The 13041-nt window shown below is 38.6% G+C and overlaps 1 protein-coding gene across 1 annotated transcript in view; it reads right to left on the minus strand.

Moving 5' to 3' along the window:
• Positions 1-924: 924 nt before the first annotated feature.
• snx19b (sorting nexin 19b) overlaps positions 925-13041 on the minus strand; it is a 37651-nt gene continuing 25534 nt past the window's right edge. The window contains exons 12-14 of the mRNA XM_029279521.2: positions 8690-8874; positions 8281-8368; positions 925-5171 (exon numbers count right to left, since the gene is read on the minus strand). Of these exons, the coding sequence (XP_029135354.2) occupies positions 5048-5171; positions 8281-8368; positions 8690-8874 (397 nt within the window). The 3' untranslated portion in view covers positions 925-5047. The remainder of the gene's footprint in view (positions 5172-8280; positions 8369-8689; positions 8875-13041) is intronic.

A 13041-nucleotide genomic window follows, 5' to 3' on the forward strand; every position in this document is an offset into this window, starting at 1 on the left:
TTACAACATAAATGAACATATTTACAGCCTGTTCAGTTTAAAAAAAATGTCATAAATCTGCACATAAAAAATGTGCATGAAACTGTTTTCTTCTTCCTTGTTCTCCATTGTTCTGCAGGAACACACAAACACACAGACCCCTGATGGGTGACAGCTCTCTGAATAGACTTCCAGTAATAAAGCCCCCCACCCTGACACACACACGCACACACACATACACACACACACACACACACACACACACACACAAAAACACAGCAGCTGTTCCTGACACTGTCGCTCTTTTTGGCACTTTGTTCTCTAACCTACAAAGACTCGCTGCTAATGATGATCTGCTAATGATGATGATCCTAACTGATCACAAGAGACAAAAATGTTCTCCCCTGTTGTGTGTTTCAGGATCTCAAATATTTTATTATAAGAGAAAACATTTAAATGTTTTTTCTGAAAAATGATTTCACTCATATAGTCAGCGATGCACCAACAAGATTATCTAAAATGAACTTAATCTTAAAGAATATCCCTTCAGAAAATCTTATTTTATTGATCTATTGTGAACAATCAGCCCCCTGACTTTCTCTGTGTTGTTGGAGAAGTGAAGCGTATCAGAACCAGTTCCAAAAAAAATAGGTTGGATTTTTATTATGAGGTATTAAACATTTTTCATCCACAGTTTTTGTTGCCGTTGGACCAGAACGACGACTCTGCGGGCTACGGCAAATTATTTGGGAGCCGACGGAGCGCTGAGCTGTTGTTACACTTCTACACAAAGGGTGAATTTCTGGTGAAGCTCTCTTCAATCAAGCATGGAACACATTTAAAGTAAAACCTCATAAAAGATCAGCGGTCGGCTCACCAGCCTCTTGTAAAACACATGACCCGCCTCGTGCAAAGAAAATAATGAGAGCGAGTGGATTTAGTAACTAGTGTTTGCAATTTTTATTTTTCTGTCGTAAATATGCACATACTGTAGGAACAACCAGCAAAATGTTTTAAAACACACATTTACAGGTTCACGTGCACAACACATTTTCACAGGTTCACCAGAGGCAGCAGCAGAAAAAAAAAAGAAAAAGGTGAAAAAGAGTGTAAAGGCGACACAGAACATGACTGAATTACAGAATTACACCTGTACAGTATCATATACGTCTCTACAACACATGAAGCTTTAGTGTCCGGCCCCTTTAATAAACATTTGGCATAAATACAAGAAACTCAAATGACAAAAAGCACAGTGCAAATACTAAAGAAATGATCGACCATACATCAATTAAAGCCGATAAGTACACTGCACATTAATGCCACCATTACAAGAAACATGTTAATCAGTTTGTTGTTACAAATAGAAATACGATTCTCATTATTAGAAGGTATTTTAATTGAAAAACTGGTTATTGCTGCTTAAATGTTTGTTTACCAGAAACCTCAGCTGAAACATCACGTGCTCGTCTTGTTTTGGTGGAAAGCTAAGCAAAATCCTTAACGCCTCATTAAAGGCAGGAATGTTTCTCATATAACATCTCTGGTTGATTAGTTGTTATAATGAGGTAAAAGTCAAGTCAACTTCTAAAGACGTTGTTTTATATTAATTAACTGCACGATGTTACTGATGCAGAATGTGGTCTTGTATGTAGTGGGACGGATTCCCCCTCCCTCTGACAATCTTAAGCAAAGTCCTGATCCCTGCTCGTTGCTCTCCAAACACTTGGATCATAGATCTGTTACATCTATGATTGTGTGTGGGGTGTCTCTCATTTCAAACATCTGCTAAGATTGTATAATTATTTCAGTGTTGACCAGACCTTAGTCGACTACTATGATACCCAGAGCAAATATTTATTGTTATGATGGCACCAAGAAGCAGCAGTAGATTATTCATATATCACAATTTCTTTACATAAAAAAAAAAAATCTGTAACTGCTCAACACTGAGCATGTTCTTCTGATACAGGGGGCTGAAATATGAGCTTATGTTTCACTAACTAAGGCATGATCAGGTTCTGTTTCATTGCTGCACAGTCGGACCAAAACTTCATCAGGTCACTTAGGAAGTCACAAGCACTTCTTCACAGAGAGGACGCTTCTCTCTCGTTCTTCAATGGACGGAATGCAGAACAAGTCATCACTAAGTGAAATAAATAGGTTAATAAATAAATTGAATTCATGATGAAAATAAAGGATGATTTAAGATAAGGATTAGAGCACTCGACCAGGATATGAGTGCAAACACTGGAATGATAGTAACAGAAGATTTGACTGAACTTCTCAGCTGGAATGTAACATTTCTAAGACTAGTTCAAAAACGCTCATAACAGAATATGCAGAATTTGAACTATTTTAAATTAGAGGGAAAACTGCATTTTTTTGTCTCAATATAATCAATTAAGAAAGATGACTTCATAGGCTTTTCAAAATAAACTTCAAAACTGTGCACTTTCACAATAAGACTAAACTAACTGTGTTTATGACATAACAGCGCTTCTTACCTGTCTTAATTCAGCCAGGTAAGAAGCGCTGATTTGTGTTACCCTTTCAAGGCAATAAGGCTGATTTCAAGGTGCAAAGAAAAAGGATTCAATACGGCTCAAAACAATGTCGTAGTCAGGATTATATGTTTATGGATATTTGACGGAGAATTTGACTGCACCTGATCAGATGTGTGACGACACCTTCAAACCCAGGTCAATCCCTCGTCCTCTGACTGAATTCATATTCAGCTAAATGCATCACAATCTGTCTGGACTCAGCAGGTTGATGTGCTGATCATATTTTATGTTCCCTTTGGGGAAATTAAATGAAATGAGATAGCCGAATACGTATACTCTCATGCAATCCTGACTTTTTCCTGGAATGGACAAAAAGTTGTATGTTTTGTAAAAAAAAACAAAAAAAAAAAAAACAAGATCTCCACATTTTAAGGTTCCTTGATGGATCTAATTTTGAATAAAAAGTGAAGTGCTTTTGGTCCTTTCTAAAATTAATCTGAATAAAATCTGCATATGCAAAAAAATGATTGTGTTAATCAAAACAGCTAGCAGATTTGTTATGGATTTTTTTTTCTCCACAAAAGAAAGAGCAGGGAACTGTCCACATTAAGGTTGTCAACAAACCAGAATGTCATACTTAGATATGACCATAGGAAATGATCAAACAATATCCATACCGGTTTCAAAACCAAGGCAACAAAAAGAGAAGTCCTAGATGCCAAATATTGCACAATTTCTTGTTTTTAATTACCTAAACTGAAAGAAATCTCCTGCACCTTGTCTAAACTGCACAAATATGTTGGCACTGTTTCAGCCATTTAGACAGTGCTATCTCTCTCTCTTCCTCTTGCAGCAAATTTTGGTGAAAATCTGACTGAACATCTGACTTTCTTATGAAGCTTTGGTACTTTTTCGATGTGCTCATTCACTTAAATAATGGAGCTTGTATCATATTAAAACATGTATCTATAGGTATCAGAGTATCTCACTGTGACAACCTTATACACATCAAGGTCTGTCGTTTTTATTTTGGGAATAACTGAGAAATACCAGAGACTGATAAACCAGGGACATGGAACCAAAGCTTTCAGCACTGATTGATACATGTCAGAAAGAACTGATCTCAAGGATGCAGACTCCAGAAAATGACTGTTTTACAGATACCGAATAAAACTCTCCTTAACCTGACTGAAGCCAAAATCTTCCTCCATCCTTCATATAGCTCTTGTTTCAGAGCCAACTTCTTGTAAAATATAGACATTCACTGCACAGATAAACTCTCTGAGGGACCTGTTAAAGAAGCTGTGACGTATCCGTGAAGCCAGTAAAACATCTCATGGACAGCTCTTCACCACACTATACTACAGTATGTACTTTTACTACACCTGGATCTGTAGGTTAAAATCGCTTCCAGAGAATCCCTCAGGACGGCTCAGGTTTAGGAAGTATAGCTCACATAGTGTCAGATTCACATGTGTGGATCTATACTAAGCCAGTGGGATGTTAAAGAAAAGCTCAAAAGAGAGCAGACGCAGTGATGCTAAATCCCATGAGAATATTTTGAGATTGAAGTCTAGGGGGGGAAAGCAAATCCTGCTTCTCCAGAGTAGAACAACAGGTGTGGGTTTTTTTCTGTACAGGGGAAGAGGACAGAGTGTGAGGACCATCTGAAGTGAGTTTAGTGGAAGCCGGGGAGTTAAGGAGGCAGGAAGAGGCTGGATGTGGAGATCAGGCGGCTCTTTGCCACATGTTTAGACGTGAGCGGCACGTGAACGGGCGAGATCAAACACAAACCAGGTGTTCTCATGTAATCAAAGCTGCTTCACATTGTGGTAGAGTGTTTGTGTTTACAGGACACAGTGTTCAAGAGCCTCTTTCCTTTCAATACATCAACAAAAAGGAGGAGCCCGAGGGAGCTCAGGCGACAGAGATCAAATCCAGTCTCAATAAACATTCACGCGGCAAAAACTCAAATCAGAGCGAATTAAATTGTTAAATTTGAAGTGACAAATATCTGATAGCACTTAACAGAATCCACATTCACGTGACAAGTACAGATAAATATCTTATTTGAAGACGTAAAAAGCAAAATATAAAGGCTGAGTTGATTGTAATGAGTAGATAGATGTCAAAGCAGCGAGCTAATTTCACTTTAGCCATTTAAATTGAGATGCCTCTATCTAAACTGTTCAGTACATCTCATTTAAAGACACTTAACAAGAATATTTTCCTGCATTGGAATGCATGCAATCCAGGCCTAAACCTTGAAATAAGATGTTGATCTGGACTTGTCAGCTGAGTGTTGCTTATAGTAAGAGTAATAAGATATTTTTGACTATAAATTAGAGGAATACACTTGATAACGATTTGAGTTTTTGCAGTGAACTTGCACTTTCCTGGCAGAACATCAGAAGAACAGGAGCATCCTCGATGTAAAAAAGATGTATCAGTAGGAATAATAGGTTAGGATGAGGATAGGTTAGGATGAGGTTAGGATGACGGAGCATTAATGCTGGGTTTGCAGGTGTTACTCTTTGGAGGGGGGGGGGGGGGTGGTCTCATCATGCCAGCAGCTTCTCGGGGTTCTTCGAGAGGGTCTGCAGCAAACTCGTCTGGAAGTCCTCTTCAGGTATTTCAGGAACCAGGAACTCCAGCAGAAGATCAAATATGCAGTAGACGAGGTGTCTGTTGGAAAACGGGGACAGCAGTCAGCGGCTTTTCTTTAGTGGTGAATGAAAATAAGACTGAGTGAGGAGATGATACATGGCATAACTGCTTTGTCTGACTTACAGACCTGTAACAGTCAGGTGTGTCTGTCAAGAGCATAGTCTGTATGTTAAGATGGATGGAGCAAATATGTAGAGCTCCCCCTGCTGACTGGCTGCAGTATAGGTCATAAAGCCTCCTCCATGTTTACAGATGGGAGATGGATCAAACTATAAAATTATAATTCACATCAAATACATTTTTGTCAAACCAGAATTCTGTTGTGATGATTCCCTTCATGCTGATATATGTCCATCTGTGTTTTTATTTGTTATTTGATGCAAAAAAAGAGCAAACGAGATGGTTCATCTCAAGGGGCTATCCATCAATAAGAAAAACGATAAGGACAGCACTCCAAATTTTATATTTTAATTGCCACACGAAGGTTTTGAGTCTCGGCTCTTCCTTTTTCCTTTATCAAAAAAAAAAATTACCTGTTCAAACGCTGAGGAAGAGCCGAGGCTTGAAACGTTCGTGTGGCAATTAAAATATAAAATTTGGAGTGCTGTCCTTATCGTTTTTCTTGTGTTTTTTGTCTATAAGCTATCCATCAATAAACAGAATTTACTTGAGATTTAACATCCCGATTGACAGCTCTGTTGACAAATGTGGCTCCTTGTAGTGTTCTGAACCAGGTTATCAGAGTAAAGGAGGAACAGGGAGAGAAAATGAACAATAATGTCGTTGAACTTTCCATAACCGTAAGTATCTGCTTCAAACTGACACGAGAATCTGTTCTGCTTTGGACTGAAACCACGTGAGGGATCTAAATGAAGGAAGTTTAGCTCCAAATTATGTCACCAGTGCAACATATCAGAGTTGGGGGGGGGAGAGACAGAGTTGTGTTGTTCATTTTGATATACAGTTAATGCCATGAGTATGAACTCTCACCATCGGGAGGATATTACAGAGACTCCAAAAGCAAACTGAGCCGCTTAAAAAACACATTTCTGCCCACCTTGATCAAAGTTTTAAGTAACGTTTCTTGATGCTACATCGGTTTTGCAGTCATGAGTTCACTAAACGATCTAGCTCTTAAGAATATGGGAGGGCGATTTCAGCATATGAAAAGTGTTCTATATTTTTTTCTATGGTGATGTCTGTCTGGAGCTCTATTTGTCAAAACTAAACACAGCATTATAAGGAGCTGAGTGTGTCTCTACATCTGTAAACCTTTATGGACGTGTCCAGCGGGTTTTTTACTCTGACCTTGTTTGGTGAAGAAATTAGACCACACTGAATGAATCCAGGTGAGCTTCTATTCGTGTCTGAGCGTAATCAAGAAAGAACAACCCCTGACCATTTGATTAGATACACCTGATGGTTAACAGAAATACAGCACACCATGTGAATCAGAGGATATGAAGCATGCAGGCGGATTTATCAGGACCATCAGGTAATGTTTTAATGTTAGAGTCGACATGACCGGTGAGCTTTGCATGACCGGGGCGGTGACATCATGGCTCCTCGAGCTGCCTTCTCCAACAGAAACACATTTGTTCAGATCTTTGACCTACATCGTGCAGCTTATGCTGAGAATAAGGTGATGACCAAAAACACATGCAGTCATTTGAGAGGAGAATAAAGGCCAGAGGAGACTGTTGTATAAGGGTTTACAGGCAGAATAAAAGATCAATCTCTGAATGACTTTAAGAGAAGCAAAACTATTTTTATTTCTATCGACTAAAATGTAACATAGAAGACTTCAGAAGTCACCAAACTTGAAGGGCAGGAGATGGAGGTTGTCGCATGGTGCGAGCAAAATGAAGTACTGATTGAATTTGTCTGTTGTTAGAAAACAATGAGCTGGTTATTATGTATGCTAAAAATGTCATTAACTCAGTATTTATCAACATTTCATAGGACTGCATTTATAAAGAAAAAATCTGGGGGGAGAATTCTGATATGTTAAAAAATAATCAGTATGTGTCCCAAATCACCTACTACTCACTATATAGTAAACTAAAGGGAATTCCCCATGTTTTGGGGCTGTCCCAATTATGAATGAGCATTATTTTACCCTATCTAGTGGACTCATGGTGTCCCACACTGCATTGTAAAAAGGAAAGAACAAAGGATGATCCCTAACCAAACATATACCATCATGCATTGCATGGGAAACTGCAGACGGACATGTGCATGCATGAGACTAACAAACGAGTAGTGGCACGGAAATATGATTTCATTATATAACTCACTTATATAATATATGCATTTAATTCGTTTTAACAGAATTTTGCAGGCCAGCATTGAGCTGCACGTTTTTATTGCATGACAGTTATGACGTCATTATCAGCATCCTGGGCGAGTATTATCCAGCAGTGATTTTTAAATGTACCAGTGAGCTCACTATATAGACCTCTACAGAGAACTCCCTAAGGTGGCAGCACATGTACAACATGAGGCTCAGCACCTCCGTCTACTATCCACTGTACATACTGTAATACCCTCCACTGATCTATTTTCATATCTATGATATACATACACATTCAAACCAAAGATTTACTCTGTATATAAGGACACACATTCATATCTGCTAATGTTACATACATAGTGTATTTATATGCCTATGTATATTTATTCATATTTGTCTGTGATTTCTGTCTAAACATATACTATATATTCTCATGTGTATGTATCTTTACATCTATGTATAGCTATACACATATATTAATACCAACTGTTTATCCTGTTTATTAAATTAATGTTTTTGTGTTTCATTAAATAATTTGCATTCATTGAAATGTTTTACAGTTGACCTTTGGGGCCACCGTAGTTATTCGTTTTATACTTAAAAATGGTCACTGGATCACATTAGATGGGCCAGAAAAAGCTGATATAACGGACATCCCTCTCTGTGATTCAAACACATTAAGGGCTGTTTATTATTGGTGCACATTTACGTCTGTGAGAAAAGTTTTGATGTTTTTAAAAATATATGACAAAGTGCTTTCTTATGTCGCCTTAACTATGAAGAAATGCAACTTAAAGTAGCACAGTTGCTATTGAGTGTATGGAGTATATTCACCTGTTAATGTAGGGATCCTGAAGAGAGTCGAGTGCAGTCTGCCAGCTGAGTTTGTACTTGTCGGAGCCCAACATGTCTGAGAGCAGGTCTGGAGACACAAAGAGAAGTTACATAACTATGTGTAACCAGCTGTTTGCTGTTTGTCCACCTCTCTCATTATGGTAAGAAGAGGCATTACTTTAACCTTGACTAATCAATGAAGTTAAAGCCTAATTCAAAACAAATTAATAGTGTAGTTTGGAGATAGTGATAGGATATAGAGATACTGCAGATATTAATTTTTATACTAATACATTACATAAACAACAAAGCTTAATCTGTACCATAATACTGGCCATGTGGTGTACTGGTCAGGCTCTTATTCAATGATTTTGTGTTGAACTTGTTTCCTTTTGGTATCAACATGTACCTGGTATGAGTCTCATCAGGCAGTGTAAAGCTTGTTGCCTGGTGTCGTCCTTCTCCTGCTGGCTGCGTTCAAGTACAGGCTCTGTAGGCAGAGCTCCTCCAGGCCACACGGCCTCCTGGATCACCTGCAGGTACGCAACCCAGTAACTGGTGCAGGTCAGGTTGGCTACGCTCACATCCAACCATCTGAAATGCCAAACACAGAACAGAAGTTTCAAGTTAATAATGAATGTCAATGTAATGTTTGGTTCATTCAGAACATTTTCAGCACATAACTTTGCTATCAGCAAGCCACTTTGTTTTAGCACAGTTGATTGACGCAACAGCTACGGATTCCTCTGCCAGCAGCGCCCTACATCAGCAATTGTCCTGCTCCATTTTATCCCAAATCAAAGAGCAAAGAACTCTGCAATAGCTGGTTCAACTCCTCAATTTCAGTCAGTGGGTTCAATGTGTTGTGATCTTGTCATCATGCCAAACCTGATCAGAACTCAACAATTTTGGTTTCACACCAGCCAATCCTTTTAAATGTATTCATACCTCATCGCATTCCCACACGGATCTGAAACTTAACATGCAGCAGGCGAGTCCTGCCCGGTACAGTCTCACACTGAAACTGATTTCAACCTGGGCCTATTTCCCTCCAGTCTTCCACGTTCCTGCTAGATTTGAGGTCTTGTGATGAGTAAATTCAATAGGTGTTGTATTGCTGGGAGATGTTGACCCCTTCTGTACCGACCTGACCTTTTCCACACCAAGATTTACTATCTGAGGGATGGAAACACAGCCAGTCGCCAAACAGACTGGGTGAGTGGGGGTGGTTATTTAAAGCACAAAGCTAAAGCTAAAAACAACATCTCAATGTAGCTCGAGTATTCGAGCACTGTACGGGTCAGGCCCATAAAGCTGTGGGAGACACTCGCAAGCCGACAGTAGTGCAGATAAAACCAGTCCTGACAATTACTATATGCATTATAAGATGCTTCGAGATCATTTAAGGCCTTGAATTGGATAATTTCAGATTCTGTAAGAGTTTTCAAAGAATTGCAGACACCCTTAAAATGTTTAACGCCATGCAGATGATGTTATGCAACATTGTTTAAAACCTCAAAGCTCTGTTAAAGAGAAGCCAGGACCTCCCTCTGGGCCTAATGTTCTGCTTCTTTTGCTCACTTCATGTGGCCCCTAATGAAGTTATTTCATTACCTTGTTCTGGCCTGTTACCACATTGCAGAGCGGCAGTCACATAAGCTATGGATAGACTCAGTGTGCCAGCCACAATGTTACATACCTCTGTCCTGTAGGATTTCATAACAGTGCAAGAGTTGCCAAATCCTTCCTAACGATGGTATTTTAAATCCCTCAAGTTGTACAACTGCAGAGAAAACACAGACGTGGTAACGCACCAGACTGCTGGTTTAGGGGGTAACATCTTGAACTTTTAAGGATAGCACATGATCAGGCCGATTTTAAGGAGATGCTAAGAGAATGATGTGCATCCAATTCTAAGCATTTCTGAAACTATGAGTGGAATATAACAGAACATGGAATCAGAAAAAGAATCACAAAGGCTTTACGAACACAAGAAGGTGTTTAAAATGATAAAGAAATACTAAAGATTCTTCTCTGTTTTAGGTCAGCAATCACATTTAAAGCCACTGTGAGATACTACGTTATTTTGTTTAGATCTTTGCAACAAAAATGTATGACTTGTCTCTCTTGGCTGATCTTGTCCTGGAGTTACAATAGTAGTGCTTTTAAATATTCTCTATGGCAACATCCAGTCAGCAGTACACAACAAGTTTCTGCCACTTGTCATCAGACTTAGTTAAAAAATGATTTTTATGCTATTGCTTTTGATGCAATGGACTTTACTTAAGTGTGCATCAAGGCAACATCTCTTAATCTGTTCCCCTTCTTAATAATCGTTCTGTACAAAGTTTCAATTTCAATGGAGTGGTCACTCAATATAAGCCCCTTTTCAAACATGCACTGCACCCCTGAAATTGTCCGAACATGGTGCGGTTGAGTTGCATGTGTGAACAAACAGACAATTATTTCATCCCGACTCCAGGTGGACTTTTCCTGCCAGTCCCAAATCCAAATGTTTCTGTGATGTCAGGGGGAGTCAATGCAGCACACTCAAGAACATCTAACTTTGTCTTAATTAAATAACTTAAGGAGTGTTGTTGTTCCCCAGTAATGATACAAAAACGACTTGTAGTTAGTTAGGATGATGATTAATGAGCTGCAGCTGTGCACACAGCGAGTAAACACACTTAAATTTCAGTTAGGGTAAGTGTGAGTGCACAAATAAAACCTAACAGACTAAAAGAAAAGATAAGAAATTGTAATACATCGTGTAACTCCCTCCAGTTGGAGAGAATGGCGTTTCGATAATACAGTTTGCACTGTGATTTCTACTGACACAGCAAAAATATAAACAAAATCACTTACACCAGTAAAATCACTTGGGAGGAAAATGACTCAGCCTAATGAACAGAGTCAGAGGAGCCCAGTTGGGTGGCTCTTTTAAAAAGGAGGAGGAGCGCTAACGTTCATAATGAAGTGTCTGCAGCCTCGATGCAGATCTTTTCAGATAAATAACGCCATTTATTAAATGTGTGCCGGCTCAGGTTATGTGCGTGTGTCTCATTTGAATAAAAGATAGATCTAATATGGAGCTTCACACACTCCCAACCCTGAGAGCCCGAGGGAACAGTGTCATAGATTTATATTTCTGCACTTTATGACAGTGAGCTACTGTTTCACTGAACCAAAGAGACTGGATTTGGGGTATTTTGTTACTCCATTCTATTGTGACGACGTGAAGCAGCCTTGCCTATTACTAAATGTTGGATAGTTTCTTGTAGTATTTATTTTTTACAATGATTTCATTATATTTAATAAGCTGAAGAGTACAATCTATGATGCTTTGTTCAGTTTCAAATTAAATTAAAAAAAAAAGAAAATTGAAAAATAAATCCATATGTGGTTCATTTTCAGAATAAGAATGTGAGTTGCAAAATATGGACTGAGTTAAAGGTTAGAAATTGGAAAAAGATTGCAGGTCCCAGAAAAACTCAAAATTAGAAACATCTTAAAACCTTGAAATTAACTTCATTATTTCAAAAACTTAATAAGCAAGGCATGTTTATTTATCATGACACAGAGTGTGTGTGTGTGTGTGTGTGTGTGTGTGTGTGTGTGTGTGTGTGTGTGTGTGTGTGTGTGTGTGTGTGTGTGTGTGTGTGTGGGGGGGGGGGGCTTAAAAGAGACATTAAAATTGCATGTAAAAAGGCATGGAGCAGAAGAGAAAATACAACAGTTAAATGTATATTGATGCTACATCTGCCTTAAAGGAACATGCACAAAACTGGTTACATTTTACACCAATAGCCCACCAGTCATTGTGGGCCCTTACAAAACCAAGAAGCCCCTCATGTTGCTTATACCAACCAAGTGGACTCTTTAAAACGTGCTCTTTTTTTTTTGTTACTTTTCCAATTTTTCCAGTACAGCATATAGGATGCATATTTTGTGGTTGACCATATAACTCAAATGGCTAAAAATAAAGCTGAACACAGTCATGAAGAGGAGTAATCATAAGAATAAAGAATAAGCACACCTTTCCAGCACATTTTGCTTAATGAGGTTATTTCTGGAGACCATGAAATTGCTTCATAAGACCTTCATCATATGTGGACCAATAAAAATACTTTAGTGGTATTTTCCCATAATGTATGTCGCTATTTATGGCAGACATCATGTACCATTGTCCAAAATTAAAGCTAAGTGTCTAAAAGTAGCTTCACACTTCAGTTAAATGGACTTGCAGACCCAGTCTGGTCTGGGAACACGTTTGATTGGAGGCACGCCGCAGACCAGCTGTCCTAAATATTCCAGACCTTTCTTTCTATTCTTCTGACGCCCATCACAACATGATTAGGAAAATGAAACAATACCATATTAAATGCTAGGCATGAATAGATGGATGGATTACTTTCTTAATCCACGGGGGAAAAACGTTTAAAGACCGAGCAGGAATACTTTTTGTAATCATGCCGTCAGTTAAAAATGAACTGACGGCATGATTACAAAAATTACAAAAGATGCAGAACGTGTTGGTCCAAGGCTCAACTACAGCTTAAATCAAATCATCAGGTTTGTATCCATAAATCTGTCAAATGATCTGCACAATATCAAGTAATCAATTTCATATCACCAACAGTATCAGCAATGCAGAGCAAGTGCGATAATACTTTAGGAAGACATGCTTCATATATCCACATTGTGTGGGGTATAACTGGTTGGTAGCGTGATTCTACTCAGAGTATTCTTATTTATATTTTT

The sequence above is a fragment of the Labrus bergylta genome, chromosome 11, assembly GCF_963930695.1.
Source record: "Labrus bergylta chromosome 11, fLabBer1.1, whole genome shotgun sequence".
Classification (NCBI taxonomy): Eukaryota; Metazoa; Chordata; class Actinopteri; order Labriformes; family Labridae; genus Labrus; species Labrus bergylta.